Raw genomic sequence first — 24736 nt, 5'->3', positions numbered from 1 at the left:
CAGTAGCTGTGCGCAGTGCTGTGAGAATTGTCTCAGTCTGCTTTCCTGCTGCCCTTTGCCTAGGCCAGCAAGATATCCAGAAAGGAATGCGGAAGCCTGGTAAACAGAAGTATACTTCTATGTGTACTTCTGTTATGCATACATACACACATGTGCGCACACACACACACACACACACACACACACACACAGAGAGTTGAGGAATTAGAATATCTTCTCTCTCCTCCCGAAGGGAAGAACATTCTGGCCAGAAGAGAACTCCTTAGGATCTTCTCCATTTACCTTCTTCTATCTCCAGTGTAAAAGTAACTATATTGCAGTGATGTATTCTTCCTCACACCTGCCAAGAAACACCAGACGAGGAATGGTAGCGTCTTCGCACTTAATGAATTACTAACATTTTTAGATAGAGAGGTAAGGAGTTGCCCGAGCATGTCCATAGGCTCCTTCTAATACGTGGAATATCGCACAGAGCTTCAAAACGGCCGCACTAACAGCCAGTTAAAAAATAAGTGGAGAAAGTTCACAAAGCAAAAAGTCAACATGGTATCATGTGAATTTCTCTGTGGCTCAGACTTTGGACAGGTTATAGCAGCATTTCATTTATATCACAGAAGAATTCATCAAGGAGGTAACAATGTTTAAGTGACTTTCCAGCGGGAATCTTATGCTCTAATGACACAGTCTATTCCCACTTCTTCCATAAATCACTAGCGACTTCCCTTAGAATGGTCGCTTGCCTCCAGCATCTTGCCCTTCATACAATCCTCACATTGCCTGATTAATGTTCTTAAGCATATCACTCCTCCGATCAAAAATCTGCACTGTTTCCTTGTTGCCAATAGAATTAAACCTTAATGCCTCCATGTGGCATTTGAGTCTTCTTACCAATCATTTCCCCTCCTTATCCTCTACCACGTCCTGATTGCCAGGCCAGTCGTGCTCTGGGGTATAGTTACAGTTTCCTCCATGTGTAACGCCAGCTCTGCTCCTCTCTACTTTCCTAACTCCTCCTTTTCATGCTTCAGGGCTGGCTTCAAATCCCACTTCCTCCCCTTCTACCCACACCAACCTCTCCCTGCTATAAATTCCTATTGCACGCTCATTGTATGCCTCACTTTGGCAGTTTACTTGTTAAGTGATTAATATGCCTGTCTGGATGCCTTGTGACTACAGAAAATAGAATAAGGTCCCTGCCCTGGTGGAGAAGGCTTTGCTACTTTATCATGATATATTACTATCTCCTGAGGGCAAGACTCTCTCCACAGTGAAATGCAAGTTCTCAAGTTCTGCAAGGATACCATGCTTATTATGGTGCTATCTATGTACATCTAGGATTTCAGAAAGATTTGCTAAATTGAATTAAATCCTCTTTCGGTATCTCTGTCTCTGGGGCTTGCCTACAAATAGAGGCTGTTGCTGAAGTGCACTAGCTAATTTGCTCTTAAACGGCCAAACCTAACAAAACTAGTCTACATCAGCTATGCTGAAGGGGTTAGGGTAGGGGTGAGGAAGGAGAAACCATCCTAGCGTGTTGCAACGTGGGAAAGTTGCTCAGTGTAAGTCCACTCTCCTGGCTGGACCCCTGGCTATAGGTGTCAATTGTCGCACGGTGACTCAAAGCACCACAAGTAAAGGAGTGAGGAAAGGCAAAACGAGCAGAACAGGGAAAGGGAGCAGCAGAAACTTCCTCAGCCAGCATATGAGCAACAAGGGCCATCAAAATGGGATGGCTTCCTTCGACCATAACCAAAGACATGCCAGGGTCAATCGTTGGAAACCACAGTTCACACTTCACACATTTGTAGCAATAAAGGCTGATGTTGGCACGTCTGGTTTCCTTCCAGACACCTGCTCTCACAGGTAACAGCAGCGGGGCAGCTGCCCTGAGTGACTCTGAGTTCCTCTCTCCCACAGGTCCCGAGTTGGAAGGATTGAGTAAGTGAGTCCCCCAAACCCTGGTTCTCATCCATGGGGCCCCGGGACAAGTTGAAAGATCTAACCGAAACCAGAAAAAACTGGCGGGGTTGGGGGACTGGGCAAGGATGTAGAAGAGTCTTCCGCTGACTTCAGACACCACCCCACCCCACCCCACCCCACCCCCACCCCGTCCGTGTCTCCCACTGTAAACCAGAAGAGTCTATCTATTCCCTGCAGACTGCCAAGTCGAAAGATCCTCAGGCCGATCAGGTGCCCGCTGAGTCTGGTTGCGGCTCCCAGCCACCATTTCCTCGCATCTCTTGCGCCAGGGCGGCGAACAGGGTCCCCAGAGCCCCCAGGTCCCGGCCCCTCCGGGCGCCCGGGACACTGAAGCTAGCGCTCCTCCTCTCTCGCATCCCCTCCCCTCCTCTTCCCTCCCTCTGCCAGTCCCTCCCCAAGCCGTGGCGGAGGTGGGGCCGGGCTTGGCTCCGCGAGGCCCGTGCATTCCAGAGAGCCGAGCGAGCTAGAGCAACAAAGGAGCCGGGGAGTCGGTGGGGAGAAGTCGGGGGTCTGCGGCGCGCTCGGGCGAAGGTGGCGGCTGGGCCGCGGGGCTGGCGCAGAGGCGAAGCCGGGGAGCTATCCCCCACCGCCTGCCCGCGCCTGGCCTCCATCGCGGGGCTGGAAGATAGTTTTAAGAGGGAATGGGGCTGGAGATTGGGGGCCCAGGGGGCTCCCGGGGCTGAAGACAACTTGGATTGCCCGGAGAAAGAGTAGGGAGTTGTGCATCCCGGCCGGGGCCTCCGCCGCCCAACATGGGCCCCGGGTTCCAAAGTTTGCGAAGTTGGGCGCCGAGGGCCCGCGGCTCGCGGAGCGTGCGAGGGGGCCCGGCACCGGATTCGCCGGGCGCACAGGTCGCCTGAGCCACATCCGCGGCCCCAAGGGTTGCGTGTGTGGCCGGGGGGCTCCGGGGAGCGGGCGGGGGCGCCGGGGCTTCTGCTGAGTTGGCGGGTTTGGCCATGGCCGCTGCCCGCCTCGCACTGGGGCCAGGGATCCTGCTCCTGGGGCTGCTGCTGCTGCTGCTGCTGCTGGGGGGCCCAGGCCGGGGGGCGGCCTTGAGCGGGAACGCGACTGGGCCTGGGCCGCGGAGCGCGGGCGGGAGCGCGAGAAGGAGCGCGGCCGTGACCGGCCCTCCGCCGCTGCTGAGCCACTGCGGCCGGGCAGCCTCCTGCGAGCCGCTACGCTACAACGTGTGCCTGGGCTCGGCGCTGCCCTACGGGGCCACCTCCACTCTGCTGGCCGGGGACTCGGACTCCCAGGAAGAAGCGCACGGCAAGCTCGTGCTCTGGTCGGGTAAGCGCGCGGAAGCCGGAGCCGGGGTTGCGGTGGTGGGATGCGGGACTCTGGGCAAGAATAGGCTCAGGCCTGAACGTTGGCGAGGGCAAGGGCTGCACCCGGGAGAGGTGGAGGAACACAGTCTGAAACTGGGTGCCGGCTGTAAGCACGTTGGGACCCTCGGTGATGAGGCGAGACGGTTGAGGGAGCCGGTCACAAAAGGCCTGAGCAGGGTGGGTGCGCAAAGGATGCGGGGGAATGAGGGGCCCATGAGGCAGGGGCTCTGAGCCTCGGGAAAGGATGTTTCTTAAGAAGTGGAGCTGCTCCTCGTAAGCGCTGCTCTGAGAGCGGAGCCCCTGAGGATTCAAGGAGGTGTTTAGATCTTGGAAGAGAAACCGGGAAGTGGAGTTGAAGAGGAAAGATGGGCTAGAAGGTTTAGGCATTGAGGGACAGGATGGGGGGGGAAAGAGTTGAGTGAAATTTGAGATGGATAAGAAACCCCCTGGTGTTGAGTAATTAAAAGTTAACCAGAAATTTCCAGAAATCTTGTTTGGGGAGACAGGAAGTCCAGAAAACGGTGATCTTGTCTTGCTATTACAGATTTCACCCTTTCCTCGTCTGAAAAATGGGGACTCTGATCCTTTTCTGAGGTCGTGAAGCAATGAGACTATTCTAAGGATTATTTGTGTATTCTTTGGAAATTTGGATCCTCAGGCTGGTCAGGGCTGCAGAAGGACACTTAAGCCCGGGATATTGAGAGCCTGTGGATACTTCCATAGTGGCCTGAAGTCCCAAAGCCCTCAACCTTAGGTTAGGATTATGGCCAGGCCTAAAAAACCCAAATAAATCCTTCCTTAGCAGTGTGGAGTGGATGATCTCCCCACTTGTCACTCTTCTGGGTTAGGGCCCTGAAGGGGGGTTGGGGAAGGCAACTGGTTTTGTCAGCCCTTGCTTCTAGTCAGTGTGATTTCAAAGCTGTCCATGAAAAAGAAAATCAAAAGTCAGGAGCCAACTTGGCAAGCTCCTTCTAATGTGGCAGGCCTTGGGTGCCCTACATCTCGGTTCCACCCTGGGGGCTGGTGATGATCCTGAAGCGGGGAGCCGAGATATAGGCTGCCTGTCATTGTCAACTTGGCCACTAGAGTTCTGAGTCTTTGCTGAATGTTGGACAAAGCCCTATCATTCCTGGCCTGGTATCATTCTGGCAGATGGCAGAGGAACGTGGAAGATGGTACCCTTGGTGGACCTACATCCTTAGTGGGTATCGGGTTCTAAAGGCAGCATGTAGGCAGAAACCATGTGGAATCAACAGCAGCTTTGAAAAGTTCATAAGCTACCATAACCTAAGGTGTAGGTAATTTTTGCATATATATTCTTTTTATGGTAATATGTTTGTATAAATGTGTAACACATAGTATAGTGTATAAGAAGGGTAATACGTAGAAACTATAATTTTAGTCCTTAAAGTTACATAAATGCAAAAAAGCAGAAGACTGAAAGAATTAAAAAAAGGAACACAAAAGAAAGGTGGAAACAGATTTCTCTGAGAAGGTTTGTGTTTAGGAGCCAGTCGTGTGGAAAATACAAATCTCAGCACGAGAATCTCACCCAGTTCTAAGTTGCTCACACTGAGAGGATATCCCCCCGCCCCTCCTCTCTCTACTTAGTTATTTTGCAGGGGCCCATGGTTGAATTCTCCTAAGTTAAAAGCATGTGTGATGCTGCCCTTCTGTAGTTACCATCAAATCAAGGAGGAAGGGTCTGGACCTCTTTCCAGTCCGTATTCCTGATAGCAGCCGCTGAGCAAGGCAGAAGTGTTTTAGCAGGGAAGTTTAGGAGTTAGAACCATCTGCTGGCTGTGTGGTTTTGATCCTTACTAGCTGTGCCTCCAGTGGAGTAGGGTCCTGTAGAGGTGCCAGCCTGGGGCTCAGGTTTTTAGTTCATTCGGAATTTTTTCTCTGCTGCCATCATCCCTCAGCTCAGTTACGTTCCCAAGTGTATTCTAGCTGTTCTTTCTGCTTTGGGTCTTTCTGCTAGATGTTCTGGGCGGTGGGGTCGGTGGCGGGTGGAGTAGATCGGAGCCAAGTGTAAGAATCACAGACAGGCCTTTAGCCGGGAGCCTCTGGTGAGTGACTTTTCCCGTCCCGAGTTAGTGGTCTTGATTTGACCATGTCTAGGTGGTCAGTGTCACCTGGCTCTTGGAGGTATTTTTGTGGGTAAAGGATGAAAATGATCTAGGTTGTCTTCATCTGTGACCTCTTGAAGGTAGAGACTTGTTCTTCGCTTTTTTTTTTTAAAGCCTCGGAGTTCTGAGTACACAGCCATCCACTCATTCATTAAATTAGGCATTGGGTGCTTGCTGCGTGTCAGCCTGGATCAGGTTCTGGGGCACGTAAAGACGAGGAATACAGACGTGATTCCTGCCATCAAGGGGAAGACACACAAACAGCTTTAGCATTTCCTAAATGCTAAAACAGGGTAGGGTGCTGAAGGAACACAAAGGGCAAGGGAAGACCCCCCAGAAGAATTGACATTTAACCTATGATCTGAGAAACAAGTAGGAATTCTTTGGGCCAAGGAAAGGTAGGATAGGAAGGAATAGGAAGAGGAGACGGCATGCAAAGGTGAGGTGAGAGGGCTTACTACTTTAGGAGTATACGATTTTAGTAGAGCTGGATCAAAGTAGGTGAGGGATAGAATTATAAGAGATAAGACCTAGGCAGTTAGAAAATAAAGGGATTCATACCCCATATTAAGAAGTTTGGATGTTATCCAGAAGATAATAAGGAGCCACTAAAAGCTTTTGAGCAAGGGAGAGATGTAATCACCGTTGCATTTTAGAAAGATCTCTTTGAGTATTGTGTGAAGAAGCCACGGGAGGAGGGGAGGCATGGAGCCTGGTTGCTTGTTTAGGGGATGGTATTCCGGGTAAGAGATGGTGGTGGCCATGATGGAGGTGGAGATCCAGGTGAGAGAGGATGGGGCAGCAGGCTGGAGGAAGTGGACAGATCCCAGAATTTTAGAGCTAGACCCATGGGATTGCTGATGAGTTAGGTGGAAGGCAAGAGTGAGCAGGAGGATGTAGGTTTTTCAGGCTCGCGGGGAAAGTGATATCGTTCTCTTCCACTAAGCTGGGAATGCTGGAGGAGGAGTAGACCTAGGAAGAAAGCCTGGGTTCAGTTCGGCCATGTGAATTAGAGGTGCTCAGTGGACGTGTATGTGGAGATTACCAGCAGATCTGGAATAGGAGTTGCTGAAGAGAGCGGCCACTGTGTTATTCCTCGGCCCAGACTGCTGAGCCTTTTGGAAGTATGCCATTGAGTGAGGAAGTGTATAGCCCAGGCTGGACTACTTTCTGGATCTGTAAAGAGCTCAGGTCCCTCCTGTATCTTTCAACCCTTTGGACTTGGGCTCGTTCAGGCACTCAGCATCTTTCCCCATTACAGCTTGAAATGTCTCTTCTCAGGCATTCCAAGCTGACCAGACAAATATAATATCCAGGCCACAGTCCACCTTGGGCCAAATCTGGTTTGGTAAATGGGGCAAGAAAGCAGAGACCTGTGGCTGCGGAGGGAAATAGGCCCCTGACAGCCAGCACGTAGCCTCCTTGACCACCGCTGTGCTCTGTGTGTGCACAGGGGTGTGTGGCCTTGTCATTCAGCCGGGGGCAGCCAGGAGAAAAGAGCCAGAGAATTCTGGGAGGAATCTCTCTTTTCCTCTCAAGACAATCTGATTGAGCGATGAGAGGAGGGATGTTGTTGGTGACGCTGGGTTGTTTGCAGGGGCAGACCGGAAAGAATTTCCTTAGAGCTTTTCCCAAATCTGGCTGGTGATCAGAATCAGTTAAGATATGTACATTTGGAAAGGATGAAAATACAGGAAAGCACCTACTGGCTCGAGTTTTACTTTTCCTTTAGATTTTTAATATTTATTTATTTATTTATTTATTTATTTATTTATTTATAAAGATTTTCTTTTTCTTTTTTTGTTTAAAGTTTATTTTTGAGAGAGAGAGAGAGAGAGAGAGGGAGAGGGACAGAGAGAGAGGAGACAGAGAATCTGCTGTCAGTGCAGAGCCCGATGTGGGGCTGGAACTTACGATGCTCGAGATCATGACCCAAGCTGAAGTCAAGAGTCAGACGCTCAACTGACTGAGCCGCCCAGGTGCCTCAATAAAGATTGTATTTTTTAAGTAATCTCTACAACCAAGGTGGGACTTGAACCCATAACCTTGAGATCAAGAGTTGTACACTTCACCGACTGAGCCAGCCAAGGGCCACGAGATTTTTAACTTTTCAACTGTGAAATGCTGCATGTATGCAGAAGGTGCATAAAACACAGGGGCACTTAATATCAAATAATTATAAAGTGACACCTGAGTCAAGAACCAGATCATGGTGGGGCCCCCCCAAAAGCTCCCCTTTGTCCCTCTCTTTTCTTCTAGAAGTAACCACTACCCTAATGTTTTGGATTATCATTTCCTTTTCCCTCTATAGTTTTGTCACCTAGTTTTGGAATCCTTAAACAGTATCTTTTAGTTTTGAGTGTTTTTGAACTTTAGACACATCGTGATATGTGTATTCTTCTGTCTTTTGTCTTGCTTCTTTTGCTATACCTTGTTTTGTAAGATTCATCCATGTTAGTGCAGGTCGTTTTTTTTCTTTGCCGAATAGCGTTCCATTGTAGAATACATCACAATTTATTAATCCATCTTATTATTGTTAAACATTTAAGTTGTCTCCGGTTTTTGGCCACTGTGAACAACATGGCGGTGAGTATTCTTCTAAGTATATCCTGGTTCACCCGCCTCAAGTTTCCCTAGGTACATATTCAGAGGAATGGAATAACTAGATAATTGCATACCTTCAACTTTACTAGGTAATATGGAACAGTTTTCCAAAGTGCTTCCACCAATGTGGTCCCCACTAATCGTGTAGAAGAGTCACCAGTGCCCACATGATTCCTGATGCTTGGTATTGTCACCATGTAAAATTCTTGCCAGTCTGGTGGCTATATTGTGGTATGTATTTGTGGTTTTAATTTGCATTTCCCTGATTACTAGTGAGGTTAAGCACCATGTCAAATGTTTACTGCCCACTTGGATTCTTCCTTTTATAAAATGTCCGTTCAAATCTCTGCCCCATTTTTCTTTTTTTTAAATAGATTTTTATTTATTTATTTTTGAAAGAGAGAGTGTGAGGGGGGGAGGGGCAGAAAGAGAGGGGGACAGAGGGTCCAAAGCGGGTTCCGCGTGGACAGCACGGAGCCCAATGCGGGGCTCGAACCCATGAACCGTGAGATCATGACCTGAGCTGAAGGGAGACGTTTAACCAACTGAGCTCCCCGTGCGCCCCCGTTTTCCTTTGGGCGCTCATTTTCAGAAGATTTGTAGGACTTCTTTATTTATGCTAGAGTTGAGTCCTTTATTGATTTTATGCATCGAAACTGTTTTCTTTTCTTTGGCTTGCCTCTTTATTTTCTTTGTGCCTTCTGCTAAAAGAAGTTCTGTGCTTTAAGGTAGTCATTTATAAAACTTTTTATGATTAGTTCTTATTGTGTCTTCTTTTATCTTTTATTGTTTTTTACTGTTTATTTATTTTTGAGAGAGAGAGAATGAATGTGAGCAGGGGAGGTGCAGAGAGAGGGGGGCAGAGGATCTGAAGTGGACTCTGCACTGACAGCAGAGAGCACGATGCGGGGCTTGAACTCACGAGCTGTGAGATCATGACCCAAGCCGAAGTCAGAAGCCCAACCAACTGAGGCACCCAGGAGTCCCTGTTGGGCCTTATTTTAAAAAGTCCTTTTATACCACAAAGTCATGAACTTACTCTCTTATGTTATCTTCTCCAAACGTTTTAAGGGTGCCTGGGTGGCTTAGAACAGCATCTGACTTTTGACACCAGCTCGGGTCTTGATCTCAGTGTCGCTTGAGTTCGAGCCCAGCATTGGGCTCCATGCTGGGTGCGGAGCCTACTCAAAAACGAAACAGCACTTTTTAGATTTTACTTTCAATTTATAGACATATAATTCACTAGTTTCATACATATTGCCTCAGCATCATTTTTTTTTTTTTTTAAAGGAATATCCTTTCTCCACCGTTCTGCCATAAATCAAGTGTCCAGATATCTTTAGTTTCTGGGATCTTTTCTTTTTTTAATATTTTTTTATGTTTATTTAGTTTTTGAGAGAGAGAGAGAGAGAGAGTGCAAGCAGGGGAGGGGCAGAGAGAGAGGGAGACACAGAATCCGAAGCAGGCTCCAGGCTCCGAGCTGTCAGCACAGAGCCCGATGCAGGGCTCGAACTCACAAACTGCGAGACCAAGACCTGAGCCAAAGTTGGATCCTTAACAGACTGAGCTACCCAGGCGCCCCTAGTTTCTGGGATCTTTATTCTGTTCCATAGCTCTATTTTGTCTATTCTTTGCCAGTATGCACCATCTTAATTATAGCATGGTTCTTCATCTTCTTTGTGCTATAAACCTCTGGCAGTCTGGTAAAACCTATGGACCCCTTCTCAGTATAATATTTTTTTTTTTTAATTTTTTTTTTCAACGTTTATTTATTTTTGGGACAGAGAGAGACAGAGCATGAACGGGGGAGGGGCAGAGAAAGAGGAAGACACAGAATCGGAAACAGGCTCCAGGCTCTGAGCCATCAGCCCAGAGCCTGACGCGGGGCTCGAACTCACGGACCGCGAGATCGTGACCTGGCTGAAGTCGGACGCTTAACCGACTGCGCCACCCAGGCGCCCCTCAGTATAATATTTTTAAGTTTATAAGGTAAAACACATAGGATTGAAAAGGACCATATAAGATTTCAAAGGAAATGAACTATATTGAACTATAGTTATCAAATACATTAAAACAAATTTGTGATCTAATACATATGTGCTTCTTTATTAATACACTAAGTAAGATATAGTATGTGTTTGATAACCACCATAATGTCAAGGCTGTGATGAACAGTAACAGTGTTTTGAGATTATCTGTAACAAAATATCTGTGACAAAAACACAAGTATTGATAACGTCACTGTGGTATGTGGCTTACATTCATAATTGAAGGAAAGGCCAAATTTCTGTTAGATGTAATTTTTTTTCCGGTGCAGGTTCATGGGCCCCTAAATTCTCTACAAGAATGTTTGTGAGTTCCAGGGGCACCTGGGTGGCTCAGTCGGTTAAGCGTCCAACTCTTGGTTTCAGCTCAGGTCATGATCTCACGACTTTGTGGGTTCGAACCCCACATCAGGCTCCGCGCTGGCGGTGTGGAGACTGCTTGGGATTCTCTCTCTCCCTCCCTCTCTCTCTCTGCCCCTCCCCCACTCGTGCCATCTCTGTCACGATGAAAATAAATAAATAAACTTAAAAAAAACAAAAGAATCGTTTGTGGGGGCGCCTGGGTGGCTCAGTTGGTTGAGCGGCCGACTTCGGCTCAGGTCACGATCTCACGGTCCGTGAGTTCGAGCCCCGCGTCGGGCTCTGTGCTGACAGCTCAGCCTTGAGCCTGTTTCAGATTCTGTGTCTCCCTCTCTCTGACCCTCCCCTGTTCATGCTCTGTCTCTCCCTGTCTCAAAAATAAATAAAACGTCAAAAAAAAAAAAAAAAAAAGAATCGTTTGTGAGTTCCAAGACAAGAACCTCCCCTGTTCTTATTAATACTTATAGTATAGTATAGTATAGTATAGTATTTATAATACAGCAGTATCTCATAGAGTCTGAGCTCTCCCTGACCTTTGTATTTTAATATAAAAATAGGTGTTGGTGGTTTTGATCGAGATTACACTGAGGATACAGACTAATTTGAAGAAAAAAAAAAGACATCTTTATGGTATTGAGTCTTCCTATCATTTCACTATATATTTCCATCTATTTAGATATTCTTTCATTTTCTCAATTGTTTTGCAGTTTTGTGCAGAGTTTAAATGTCATTTGTCAGATGTAGTCCTAGGTACTTGATTTTTAAAATACTATTATGAATAGTCCCTGTACCATTTCATTTTCTGTTTGTTGCTGGTGTATAGGAATGCAATTGATTGTGAATCCAGTAAACTAGGTAAATTGATTATTTATTATATACACAGTCATCTCATTTGTGAATAATGAGTTTGAGGTCTCCCTTTTCAAGCCATGTATCTTTTCGAAGCCTTTATTTATGTACCTTTATCGCCTTATGCACTACTTAAGACATCCAGTACATTGTTAAATAGAAGTGGTAATTGTAGCAGCAACCCTCATCTTTGACTTTTTCTGTATTCTAAAGTTTTTCAACCCTTCACCATTACATATGCGGTTTGGTGTAGGTTTCTTGTAGTTACATTTTATCAGATTAAGAAACTGTTCTTTTGGGGCGCCTGGGTGGCTCAGTCGGTTGGGCGGCCGACTTCGGCTCAGGTCATGATCTCGCGGTCGGTGAGTTCGAGCCCCGCATCGGGCTCTGTGCTGACAGCTCGGAGTCTGGAGCCTACTTCAGATTCTGTGTCTCCCTCTCTCTGACCCTCCCCCGTTCATGCTCTGTTTCTCTCTGTCTCAAAAATGAATAAACGTTAAAAAAATTAAAAAAAAAAAAAAAAAGAAACTGTTCTTTTATTCTTAATTTGCCTATTGTTCTTTTTATCATGGTTGCATGTTGGATTCTATTAACTACTTCTATATCTATTGATATCATATGATTTTATTCTTCTTTAATCTGTTAATGTGGTAAATTGCATTGATTGAATTTCCTAATGTTAAACCAATCTCAGAACAATGGTTTTCAACTTGACTGATCACCAGAAGCACATAAAGAGTCATTTTAGTGGCTCAGTTGGTTAAGCATCGGACTTCGGCTCAGGTCATGAACTCGCGGTATGTGAGTTCGAGCCCCGCGTCGGGTTCTGTGCTGACAGCTCAGAGCCTGGAGCCTGCTTTGGATTCTGTGTCTCCCTCTCTGCCCCTCCTCTGCTCATGGTCTGTCTTTCTCTCTCTCTCTTTCAAGAACAAGTAAACATTAAAAAAATAGAAAAATAAAAAATAAGTCATTTTCAGAGCTTAAATTGTAGCAAATATTGAAGAAGTCTATGAATATAGAAAAATGCAAAGACTAACATAACACCTGTGTCTTTTGTCCCCCTCCGTTTCGTATTTTAATAAAACAAAAGGAATAAAATAATACAGATAAAGTTGATGTCCCTTTTCTTCTGGTCTACAATTTTGTTCCCTTCTCTTCTCTACGGAGCTTCCCCCATCTCAGTAACTTGCATATTTATTTTTCTAAGCTTAATTACTTCTAAAAATAGGCAGTATGTGCACATAGTATAAAACTCAAAAGTAACAAAAGTTAAATCCTTTCACTTCTGCTTCCGGCTCCCCGTTTCCCCTGCCTACAGGCAACCATCAGCACTGGTTTTTGTGTGTTCTTTCGGAGACATCCCACATGTGTACAAATGTAGATGTGTCCTTAGTTTTTTTTCCTCCCACAACCATTAGTGGCCTACTCTTCAGGCTGTTCCCACCCAACTGAATCCATTGAATAAGATGCGTTGGAGATAGTTCCATTTCAGTGCAAATAGTTCAACCTGGTGTGGTGTCCTATTATATTGATTTATGATATTTTATGCAGCCGGTCTCCTGTTGATGGCTGCGGATTCATGCAGTTTCTACTCTTCTGCTGTTACAAACAATGCTGCAACGAATAGTCTTGTGTATTGGCTTTGTAAACATGTGGAGTGGGATCACTAGTATAAAATGTTGACAGATAATGCCAAATAGTCTCCCCAAGTGTTTACTAATTTCTGTTTTACTCGAAATGTACAAAAGTGCCAGTTTCACTGACATTCTTGTCAATAGGCCATTTTCAAATGTGTTGATCTGTATCCCTCTAAAAGTTTAAAAAATTATGTCTCGTAGTTTTATTTCACATTCAGTTTATTTATTTATTTTTTAATGCTTTCATTTATTTTTGAGAGAGACAGAGACAGAATGCGACTGGGTTAGGGGCAGAGAGAGAGGGAGACACAGAATCCGAAACAGGCTCCAGGCTCCGAGCTGTCAGCACAGAACCTGACTCGGGGCTCGAACTCACAAGACGCGAGATCATGACCTGAGCTGAAGTCGGACACTTAACCGACTGAGCCACCCAGGCGCCCCCACATTTCAGTTTATTAACAGTGAGATTGGATATTTCTTAATGTGTTTAAAAGCCATTTGGATTAGATCTGTCTTCTGCCCATTTTTCTATAGGATCATGAATTTCTTACTGATGTGGAGGAGCTAAGGCATATAAGGAGATGAGCTCTTTCTTTTTAATTTTTTTTTTAATATTTATTTATTTTTGAGAGAGAGAAAGACAGACCATGAACAGGGAAGGGGCAGAGAGAGAGGGAGACACAGAATCCAAAGCAGTTCCAGGTTCTGAGCTGTCAGCACAAAGCCCGACGTGCGGCTCGAACTCACGGACCACAAGATCATGACCTGAGCGAAAGTTGGACGCTTACCCAACCGAGCCACCCAGGCGCCCCATTTTTAAAAAAATTTTTTTTTAATGTAAGGAGATTAACTCTTTACCAGTGATATGTATTGGAAATATATTTTCTCAGTATGTTGCGTTTCTCATGGTTTTTGTTTTTACCCTATTTTTTTCTGAAGTCTTTTTAAAATCTTTTATTTCGTAGCTTCTGAGTTTTGTGTCATACTTCGAAAGGCCTTCTCTACTTAAGATTTAAAAACCACATCCCATCTTTTCTTCTGGTACTTTAATTTTTAAAACTCATGCAGTCATTTGAATTTATCTGGAACTTATTTTTATGTAAGAAATGGGGTAAGGATCCAAATCATTTTTTCCCTAGATGGTTCTTCAATTGTCTTTTAAGATTTATTTAATAGTCTTTCTTTTCCTCATTTTTAAGGTACAATATAATACTTAAAACGAGAAAAAGAAAAACAATGAAATTCCACATTTTAAAAAGTTGATCACTGCAAATATCACAAAACCCAGAAAAATAGCATAATATTTTTGTTAATCAGCTGCTTGCTGCTCCTCTAGAATACATTTTACTCTGGTGAGCTCCCCCCTTTTTAAGTATAGTGTTCAGTAAACATCCAGTAAATTTAACTTTTTCTTTGTTGTACCTCGCTATGAATTTAGACAAATATATAGAGTTATGTAGTCAGCCACTGCATTCAAGATAGTGAAAAGCCCATCAGACCCCAAAATTCCCTCTTACTGCCCCTTTGTAGGCAAATTCTCCTCCTACCCAGACCCTGGCAACCACTGGTGCATTCTCTGCCCCTGCCCACTCAGTCAGAATTTCTGAGAGTGGGTTTCTCCCTCTAGAATGATAAAGGTTCCCTAGGTGATTCTGATTTGAGTGGAGGCTCAGGAAAGTTGCCTGAGGACACTGCTTCTTCTTTTTATTTTTTTATTTTTATTTTATTTTTAATGTTTATTTATTTCTGAGACAGAGAGAGACAGAGCATGAGTGGGGGAGGGGCGGAGAGAGAGGGAGACACGGAATCCGAAGCAGGCTCCAGGCTCTGAGCCGTCAGCCCAGAGCCCGACGCGGGGCTCGAACTCACAAACGGTGAGATCATGACCTGAGCCGAAGTCGGTCGCTCCACCGACTGAGCCACCCAGGGACCCCAGGACACTGCTTCTTGACCGGAACTTGCTCTGTGCCCCTGGAATAGGCTTTGTGGTAGTGAGAGCTGTGAGCTGTCAGAGGTCTCAGATAAGTGATGACAGCTGATATTTCCCGAGTGCTTACTATCTGACGGGTACCATGCTAAACACATCAAGTGAGTTATCAAACTCTTCACAACATTCCCCGGAGGTAAATCCCCATTTTGCAGATGAGGAAACTGAAGCTAGAGATAGAGTAATTTGCCGGAGATCACACAGCCAGGAAATGGGAGAGCCAAGGCTCGGACCCAGGCAGGCTAATTGTAGTGTCCGTGCCCCTCATCCCTCTGCTGTATTGCCTCCCTCCTAAAAAGAGCAGCTATCTGCCCCTACCGCCCCCAGCCTGGCAGTGTGGCAGTCGCCAGTTTGTCTCTCACGTCCTTAGACGCTTCTCCTAACACAACTTCTTGTGTGGGACCCCGGTATTCCTGAAGCAGGGGTGATTCGGGAGGGGCAATGGGGGCGGAATGCTGAGTGAGCCCCGCCCCTGGGATAGCAGGGTAGGTGCCTGGGTTGGGGCAGGGGTGCTGTTTCTGTCTTGCTGACAACATGTTTCCTCCCTCTGCACTGGACAGAGCCTCCTCTGTTTCTCTCCATCTGATTTCCTGTTTCCTCCTCTGGCTTTGGAGTACCTGGGCTCCCCTGACTACCTCTTCTTAAGCTCCTACCTGTTCTCTATTTCACCTCAGCTTGGTAAGAGGAACAGGGATCCTGGGGTCTGGGCAAGGGGCAACATCTCGTTCTAGTGCATGGGCCCTGGAAGGGGTGGGTCCCACAACCTCCCTTTCCCCTGGAAGAGGCCTGTAGAAGGTTTTAAGGATGCCCCTGAAAAGGTACAAGGCAAGTCGAGCTGGGGTCCTCAGCCAGAGGCACTAACGCTCCCTAGCAGGGCTTTTGGAAATGGGGGCTGTTTTTTTAAAAACTTGAATTGCATTATAACATACACACAGACCAGCGCGTGAGTCATGAGCTCGATTCTTCACATGGTGAATACACACATTTAACCACTACCGGATCAAGAAATAGAACATGACCAGCATCCCAGAAACTCCCCTTCAGGCCCTCTTGCAGTCACCAACCCTGGAGTAGGGGCAAGGGGAGTGTTTTTTAATTGTCGTGATGACTTAACGGGTTCTGGGATTTAGTGGGCGGAGTCCAGGGCTGCTAAATGTCTTGCAATACATCGGACAGTCCTGCAGCACAAAGGATCCTCCTGCCCAAATGCTCTGTTGAGAAACACTGTGCCCGACAGCTCCCGCATTATGGCAAAGAGACCTGCCCTAGGCCTGGGAAACAGCTGTGGGTCAGAGTGAGGAGGGGTGTCACCACAATGTATCCACACTGTTGCCTCTCTCCAGGCCTCCGGAACGCCCCCCGCTGCTGGGCAGTGATCCAGCCCCTGCTGTGTGCTGTGTACATGCCCAAATGCGAGAATGACCGGGTGGAGCTGCCCAGCCGCACCCTGTGCCAGGCTACCCGAGGCCCCTGTGCCATTGTGGAGAGGGAGCGTGGCTGGCCTGACTTCCTGCGCTGTACCCCTGACCACTTCCCCGAGGGCTGCCCGGTGAGTGCTGTGACAGGCAAGCCGCAAGCCTAGGGCAGGGCCCAACAGGAAGCAGGGGCAGGGGAGCCCCGCAGCCTTCTCTCCCGGGAGACCCCAAATCTGCAGCCGTGGGGTCAATGAGCCACAAACCCAAACTGAAGCTCACTGGCGGGGCCAGTCTATCAGGGATTGTCTGTTGATTTGTAGACGATAACTTGTGTTCAACAAATATTTTTTGAGCACCTACTCCGCTAGGTGTTGGGGAGTTTCGGGGGTCGATGACGACAGGAACTCACTCTCCAAGAAGTTTATTGTGTATTTAGGGAGTCCAGGCGCGCACATGTAAAACAGCTATAGACCCCAAGACGGATGTGATCTCGTTCTGGTGGTAAAGGAGGGCTCATAAGTAATAATAATACTAATGGCAGTAATGTTGGTAATAAAACTAATTATTATTATTTACTATCTGCCAAATACCATAAGAGCCTCTTACAGCCATTGATTCACTTACCCCTTAAACCACACCATGAAGTAGGTACTGCTGTCTTATACGTGGGGAAACCGAGAGGTCCAATAATTTGTCCCAGCCTTTTGATATAGTTTGTCATTGAGTGGCAGGGCGGGGTTTCAAAAGCTGGAAAGCTATCTCCAGCCTGTGCTCGTAGGCACTCTACCAAGCTGCCCTTATGCCTCGTATTAAGCCAAAGGGTGCCCCTGGGCCTCCTGCTCCCTTTTGCACTGCCTTTTCCCCTTCCCTCGTGCCAGAATGAGGTGCAGAACATCAAGTTCAACAGTTCGGGCCAGTGTGAGGCTCCCTTGGTTCGGACCGACAACCCCAAGAGCTGGTATGAGGACGTGGAGGGATGTGGGATCCAGTGCCAGAACCCGCTGTTCACTGAGGCCGAGCACCAGGACATGCACAGCTACATCGCGGCCTTCGGCGCAGTCACAGGCCTCTGCACACTCTTCACCTTGGTCAGCTGAGGGCAGGCCTGCGGGTGGAGGGGTTAGGGGAACGGGGGTCCAGAACACACAGCCTATAAAGTGGGAAGTGGATCGACAGTTGTCTGCGTTGTGAGGGCAGAGGGAATGGGGAGAGGATGCCTTGGGGGGTGTCCCTGGGGGAAGGGTCTGGATAAGAGGGTTCGGGGGCTCAGACAAAGGTGTCTGTGGCAGCAGAATCACCCTAACCTCATAGAGCGGATCCCACTTCTCTCTTCTAGGCCACATTTGTGGCTGACTGGCGGAATTCGAATCGCTACCCTGCTGTTATTCTCTTCTACGTCAATGCGTGTTTCTTTGTGGGGAGCATCGGCTGGTTGGCCCAGTTCATGGACGGCGCCCGCCGGGAGATCGTCTGCCGTGCAGATGGAACCATGAGGCTCGGGGAGCCCACGTAGGTGTTTTGAGGACCCAGAAGGCTGAAATGAAAAGGGACAGGGTGGGCTTGAAACTGAAGATTTCAGTGTAGGGTTCAGCTCTGCCTTGTTGAGCCTACGGTATCCAGCGTTGGGGATGTGATTGTTTGCATCTGCTCAGAGGGGCATCTTCCATAACCTCTTCGAATGTGACCTGAGTCCCACCTCCAAGCTCTGACTCCTAGGGAACCTCCAGATGTTAGAGGCCAAGGCTCTGGGGACAGGGTGGAGAGAGCTGATAAAGGGAATATGGAATGCCCTCCCCAAGTGCCCCTCCACATGTCTGCACAGCTCCAATGAGACCCTGTCCTGCGTCATCATCTTTGTCATCGTGTACTACGCCCTTATGGCTGGTGTCGTCTGGTTTGTGGTCCTCACCTATGCCTGGCACACCTCCTTCAAAGCCCTGGGCACCACCTATCAGCCTCTGTCCGGCAAGACCTCCTACTTCCACCTGCTCACGTGGTCACTCCCGTTTGTCCTCACTGTGGCAATCCTTGCCGTCGCCCAGGTATGGTGACCGGTAGGAGGCTGGGGACCTGAGTGGAGTGGGCTTGGGTAGGGGGGCCCGTGACCCACTCTGTCCCTCCCACCCCCCCCCCGCCTTTGTGCCGCAGGTGGATGGGGACTCTGTGAGCGGCATCTGTTTTGTGGGTTACAAGAACTACCGATACCGTGCAGGCTTCGTGCTGGCCCCGATTGGCCTAGTGCTCATTGTGGGAGGCTACTTCCTCATCCGAGGTGAGTAGGCACCAAGCGGGCACCAGTCGGGCAGCAAAAAGCGCTGAGCACCCGCTCTGTGTAAGTAGGAGCTAGGAGCTGCCGGTTCTGCTACCTTTGCAGCAACCTTTGTGCTGGCCCGAGCAAGGCAGCCCCTTTCTCCAGAGCCTTGAGCCGGGGCTCACAGCTTGTGGAGTAGAGCCTGAGCTGTGTTCCAGCCCCCGCTCAGCCCTTGGCCCGGTGCACTTGTATGGTGAATAACCCGCCCTGTCCACGTGGACCAACTCAGGGCCTTTGGTCGTGTGTGTGCACCCTGAATTTATACATGCGCTCCATCTTCTGGCTCCTCATCCGCCTCCTACCCTCAGAACATAGTCACACACAGTTTTCACAACATGCACAGATTCTCTGTTCCCTAATTTCCCCGTCTGGATCCGCCGCCTCCGTCTCTTCCTAGCTCATTTGTGTTGCATTTTCTTTGTAAACTTCAGTTTCCTCTCCCTGTGCTGTCAGCCTTCTGTTCAGCCCACCTCTTTCTGCCAGTGTCTGGGCCTTCGATTTAGGTTTCGGGCCCGTGCTCTCCTGTACGGTAGCCACTGGCCACCTGTGTTGAAACTGGTCCAGATTGCGATGTATCGTAAGTACAAAATCCACACTGCATTGCAAAGACTCCGCACACACCAAAAGGTAAACTGTCTCATTAATAGTTTGTTGTGTGGATTACATATTGAAATGCTACTAAAACACAATGATGTATTGCTCGCGGAAGGTATGGAAATCAGCTTCGTTTGCATCTTTTTTACTTTTTTAACGAGGCTGCTAGAAAATGTGAGCTTATGGGTGTGGCTGACATATTTCTATCGCATAGCTCTGTTTTTACATCTCTTTTCTTGCCTTTTCCATCAGCACAGCTATGACCTGGCTGCCTTACTTACGGGGAGCCGGGGCCAGGACGAAGGCACCTTCTCTCTCTTCTCGACTGTTTGTCTGGGCTCTGCCCCCGTCTTTCCAAGTACATAGCACATCTGCCACCAGCTGTGCCCCATTTCTCAAGTGTCTCCAGTTTCCCCAAGCTTTACATCAGCAGAGGAGTAATCAGACCTGGGACTGCCTGCCACCTCCATCCCTCCCGGGAGAGTGGCCTCACCCCACTAATGTCTGAGATCTCTCTTCTGTTCAGGAGTCATGACTCTGTTTTCCATCAAGAGCAACCATCCCGGGTTGCTGAGTGAGAAGGCTGCCAGCAAGATCAACGAGACCATGCTGCGCCTCGGTGAGTGGGCCCCAGGGCCTTTGGCCCGAGGTACTGGTCAGTCCGACACTGCACACTTCTGTGGCTGAGGGACCTGCAGGATGGGATCTTGGAGGATGCCTTGTGAGTGGTGCAAGTTAGCAGCCATGGGAACAAGACAAGGCTGTGGGGCATGTGTGTGTATGGGGGGTGGGATGGGGTGAGAGGTCATGGTGGTAGCAACTCAAAAGAAGGGGACCTTCTTGGATGGAAGAATTCAGGCTCGTGCCCAGACTGCTTCCTCGTGCCCACTGGGGCCCTCCCACAGTTGGCTCAAGTGCCCTTCAAGTCTTATTCTGGAGAATACAGCAAACCGAGCCTAGCATGAATTTACCCCAGACTCAGCCATCTTTCAGGCCTGAATGGGGCAGACGCCTTGTCCCCACTGCTGCTCCCACACCGGGGATTGGTAATGTTCTGTCCCACCCTGGCCCTCCACAGGCATTTTTGGCTTCCTGGCCTTTGGCTTTGTGCTCATCACCTTCAGCTGTCACTTCTACGACTTCTTCAACCAGGCTGAGTGGGAGCGCAGCTTCCGGGACTATGTGCTGTGAGTGCAGTGCTGGGGGCTTGGGGGCGGCAGCCACAGGACTTCAGACAGCCCTAGCCCTCCTTGCTGTCCAGCAAGGGTCTGCTAGGCACCTGCCTCTGACGGGCAGGTGAAACTGTCCATCCTGCTCTGGGCACCCAAGATGTCAATTGCTCTGTAATTTGCAAACACGGCAAAGCACGTCTCCTGTCCCGGCTCAACTCTGCTCTCCTCTCTGCACGAGCCACTGTCTGGCTGGTGTGTTTAACTGTTCAGCCCTCTCATGTTTGGGCTTCTCTGACGACTCTGTGTTGGCCACAGAAGTCACTCTAATTCTCACGTACTCTTTTACAGAGCTTATTATAGAGCCCTGCACGGAGTAGTTACCTCTCCACGATACGTGTAACAACCTATTAATACTTGCTAGCCTTCCCTGTGCTTTTTTGTGTCACCATGAGGATGAATCTGAGAGTGAAGCATCTCATCCACTGAAAGAAGGGCTGCACTAGCTGATATCAGGAATAGCAGTTACAATGCTCATTAAAATGGACACCAGTCCACATCCTGACTGCCTCAGGCTCTTCCTTAACGGCTCCAGCTTCCAGTCTGGGAAGCAAGCTTTAAACCACACTAATACCTGGTCCTCCCCCAGAGATGTGATTTAATTGTCTGGGGTGTGACCCAGGCATTAGTAGTTATAAAAAGTAACTCTAATGTCCCAAGTGACTCTAGTGAGCACCCAGGGCTGTGAATCGTTGCCGTGGGCCTTAGCTCTTTCTAAAGTCTTTGGATTGATTGGGCACCCAGAGAGCCTCACCTGTCTACTAACCCCCCCACCACAGGTGCCAGGCCAACGTGACCATCGGGCTGCCCACCAAGAAGCCCATTCCTGACTGTGAAATCAAGAATCGCCCCAGCCTCCTGGTGGAGAAGATCAACTTGTTTGCCATGTTTGGAACCGGCATTGCCATGAGCACCTGGGTCTGGACCAAGGCCACGCTGCTCATCTGGAGGCGCACCTGGTGCAGGTGGGGCCAGCAGCCAGCCGGTTCTGACCTCGCCGCCTTACTCCCTCACTCTTGGTGTCCCCACCAATAAGGGTCGCCTGCTCCGTGGTCTCTCAACAGTCACCGGCAGACCAGTTTTCTAAGGGTCTGCATTGAGCTGCCTAAAGCTGCCTTCTGTGTGGCTCACCACTGCCCCCTGGTGACACCTCCTGTCCTCAGGAGGACCCTTCAAGTGCTGAGCCAGCCACCAGCATCTTTCTTCTAAGAAGGGAATGATTTGAGCGATTTGAGTACTGGGCATCCAGGAGCCCTGCATCCTAGGCCCACTTCTTTGCAGAGGTCTCTCCTCAGAGTCCTCGAGGGACTTGGGGCCCTCTGGAGGCTCCATCCCTGGAGGGAAAGGCTTCGCCGGTCTTCAACAGGATTTGATGGGAAGTGGCTGCTCCTCCACTTCCCCTCCCCCATCTCTTCTGCTCTCAGGTTGACTGGGCAGAGTGATGATGAGCCCAAACGCATCAAGAAGAGCAAGATGATCGCCAAGGCCTTCTCCAAGCGGCGTGAGCTGCTGCAGAACCCAGGCCAGGAACTCTCCTTCAGCATGCACACTGTCTCCCACGACGGGCCTGTGGGTGAGCCTCGGTCCCTTTCCTCCACTGGAGCCACCCGATCCCCGCAACGCCTGGGCCCCCTTCCCCACTAAGCTGCTACGGACACATGGACCGGCAGGAAGGCAGGAAGGAAGAAAGCAGCCCCTCCTTTCCTCCCACACTCCACCCTCTCTCATCCCCCTTCCGTCCCTCGCTACTCTGCCCGCTGTTTCTGCCCCTGGGTCTGCTTGCTGGTGCTTTGGTTTCAAAAGGAGTCATCTCCCTCTCACTTCTTCTGTCTTCTCCAGTGGTTCTCCCTGGGCTAGAGTAAGTCTGGGTTCTAGGAACTGGGTTTCTGGCCTCTAGTGATGGTAGATCACTGGGACTGGGTAGATCACTGTGATTCCCTGGGTGGGCTTTCTGGACTCCGTGGACTGGGAGGGAGCTACAGTCACCCAAGGAGTGGGGCAGTCATGATTCCTTAGCCCTTCCTTCTATCCCCACAGCGGGTTTGGCCTTTGACCTCAATGAGCCCTCTGCCGATGTGTCCTCTGCCTGGGCCCAGCATGTCACCAAGATGGTGGCTCGGAGAGGAGCCATACTGCCCCAGGACGTGTCTGTCACCCCTGTGGCAACTCCAGGTACGAGGAGTCAAGCTTCTGTAGGAAGTGGGGGGTGGGGGCATGGAGTCTGGGGGTTCTTGGGACTGGAGCACAAGCAGCTGCCAGAAGGGAGACCCTGGAGGATGTAGAGTGTGGGGCTGAGGCACTAGAGATCTAGAGTTGTGGGTCCCAGACCTCAAAAGTAGGGGTCCAAGGAAAGAACAGGTGATGTGGACAGACCAGCGTCCCAGGCTCACGTTCTCTCTCCTGCCATCAGTGCCCCCAGAGGAAAAAGCCAACCTGTGGCTGGTTGAGGCAGAGATCTCCCCAGAGCTGGAGAAGCGCCTGGGCCGGAAGAAGAAGCGGAGGAAGAGGAAGAAGGAGGTGTGCCCGCTGGTGCCACCTCCTGAGCTTCACCACCCTGCCCCTGCCCCTGCCCCTGCGGCCAGTGCTGTTCCTCGACTGCCTCAGCTGCCCCGGCAGAAGTGCCTGGTGGCCGCAGGTGCCTGGGGAGCTGGGGAATCCTGCCGACAGAGAGCCTGGACCCTGGTCTCCAGCCCCTTCTGCCCAGAACCCAGTCACCTGCAGGATCCATTTCTGCCCAGTGCCCCAGTTCCCACAGCGGCCTGGGCTCAGGGCTGCCGGCAGGGGCTGGGGCCCATCCACTCCCGCACCAACCTGATGGAGGCAGAGCTCATGGATGCAGATTCAGACTTCTGAGCCCGGAGAGTGGGACCTGGGATAGGAAAGAGCGGCAAATACCATTCTGAGGTTCTTCATCCTCCCTGAGAGTGCTTCCCCAGGATCTTGTCTTCCAGAGCACCTGAGGGTGCAGTGCCCTCCCAGAGGGCTCTATATGTCTGTCTCAGGGCAGCAGGACTGTGGGAAAGGGCCCTGACATCTCCACGGGCAGGCCTCATCCAGGGAAGGACCCTGGAGCTCAGGGTCCTTGTTTCTGCCCCACCAGCTGGAGTCTGGCTGGCAGTATCCATGTGCAGCAGGGTCATGAGATCTGCAGAGCTTGGGGGTGGGGGGGACAGTGACGGTCGAGGCAGGGGTGACAGTACCCAGAGTGGCCTGTGGTAGCCAATGAGGCAGCCAGGCCCATACCTGGCAGATGAGGGCTGGCTGCCCTTCTCTGTGCCAGTGGATGCCCTTTTCTGGCACTCTCAGACCAAATGTGTTTATTGTGTCATTAGTCCTTTGTCTAGGTGGGGACAGGGCTCCCTTCTCCCTCTTCCAGGTGGTTGTGGAGCTGGAAGTGCCTATTCCCGTAGGGGCTATAACCTCTCTTCACAGGTGCCCGGTTGGCCCGACCCCAGGCCAGTAGCCCGTCCTGTGTGCTCCTGTACCCTCCTTCCCCTTTCCCATTTCAGTGCAACCAGGCCAACCTCTTCCTGTTTCCCTGTTCGTTGATTAGGACCCAGAACTGCTGCATGCTCCATCCCTCCCCCATCCCCCACCCTTTTGATGCTGGCTGCATCTCCAGGTGAGAGACTGGTTCAGCTATAGAGCCTGGCGTGGTGTAGAAGCGTGTTATCTCTTCCTCCCGTCCATCCAGTGGGGGGTGGGTCCTCTGACTTGAGGGGCTAATCTGGGAGGCTGCTGGAGCTTCAGCCAGGCAGGAACGCTTCCTTCAACTTCCACAACTGCTGGGTGAGGAGATTCCCACCTCTCATAACCCCTAACTATGTCTCCAAGGCCCCAATTTCAAGAGCCAGACAGCAGGAAGCCTTAGGAGCTGGCTGGGTTCCAGATCGGGGGTAGGGATGGGGAGAAGAAATACAAACAGTAAATAAAAGGTTTTTGTATAAACTCTTGGTGTGGTTCTTTTCCATGGATCCTGACCTGGTCTTGTTTGGGGGGGGGGGGGGGGGTGGCTGGGGTGCCTGGCTAGCTGAGTCAGTAGATTATGTGACTCTTGACCTCAGGGTAGTGAGTTTGAGCCCCACCTTGGGCATAGAGATTACTTAATAAAAATAAGGTAAAGTAAAATAAAATCCACAGGCCCTGGTCTTGACCCGTTTACCTGGTCCTGACCACGTTTGTTTTCCACTTCCTTCTCGGGCTATTCTGAAAGGCCAATGGCTTGGCACTGTTGAGGTCATGACTGACAGTCAGATGTCAAGCTGTTA

At 49.6% G+C, this 24736-nt stretch overlaps 1 protein-coding gene across 2 annotated transcripts; it reads left to right on the top strand.

Moving 5' to 3' along the window:
* The first annotated feature begins 2367 nt into the window (after positions 1 to 2367).
* SMO (smoothened, frizzled class receptor) lies at positions 2368 to 24416 on the top strand. 2 transcript variants are annotated; one of them, XM_025929849.2, is made up of 12 exons: positions 2368 to 3270; positions 16263 to 16468; positions 17213 to 17422; positions 17671 to 17843; positions 18157 to 18376; positions 18483 to 18606; positions 19766 to 19858; positions 20318 to 20426; positions 21248 to 21433; positions 21893 to 22041; positions 22506 to 22640; positions 22879 to 24416. In XM_025929849.2, exons 1-12 carry the CDS (start codon positions 2937 to 2939, stop codon positions 23319 to 23321), a joined length of 2382 nt encoding a protein of 793 aa, XP_025785634.2. In that variant the 5' UTR covers positions 2368 to 2936; the 3' UTR covers positions 23322 to 24416. The 2 variants fall into 2 exon arrangements, with proteins under 2 accessions (XP_025785634.2, XP_086546702.1); XM_086690576.1 differs by lacking the exon at positions 2368 to 3270 and adding an exon at positions 3305 to 8272.
* The last annotated feature ends 320 nt before the right edge of the window (positions 24417 to 24736 follow it).

The sequence above is a fragment of the Puma concolor genome, chromosome A2, assembly GCF_028749965.1.
Source record: "Puma concolor isolate L17-30 chromosome A2, mPumCon1.1.hap2, whole genome shotgun sequence".
Taxonomy (NCBI): Eukaryota; Metazoa; Chordata; class Mammalia; order Carnivora; family Felidae; genus Puma; species Puma concolor.
The sequence above is the reverse complement of the archived record's forward strand: the minus strand, read 5'-3'. Positions and strand labels throughout refer to the sequence as shown.

Excerpts from the sequence above, each read along its gene's own strand:
- SMO (XM_025929849.2), top strand. The coding sequence starts at position 2,937 with ATGGCCGCTGCCCGCCTCGCACTGGGGCCAGGGATCCTGCTCCTGGGG. Across the intron at positions 3,271-16,262 it reads CAAGCTCGTGCTCTGGTCGG|GCCTCCGGAACGCCCCCCGC; the intron begins GTAAGCGCGCGG and ends GCCTCTCTCCAG. Across the intron at positions 17,844-18,156 it reads ATGAGGCTCGGGGAGCCCAC|CTCCAATGAGACCCTGTCCT; the intron begins GTAGGTGTTTTG and ends ATGTCTGCACAG.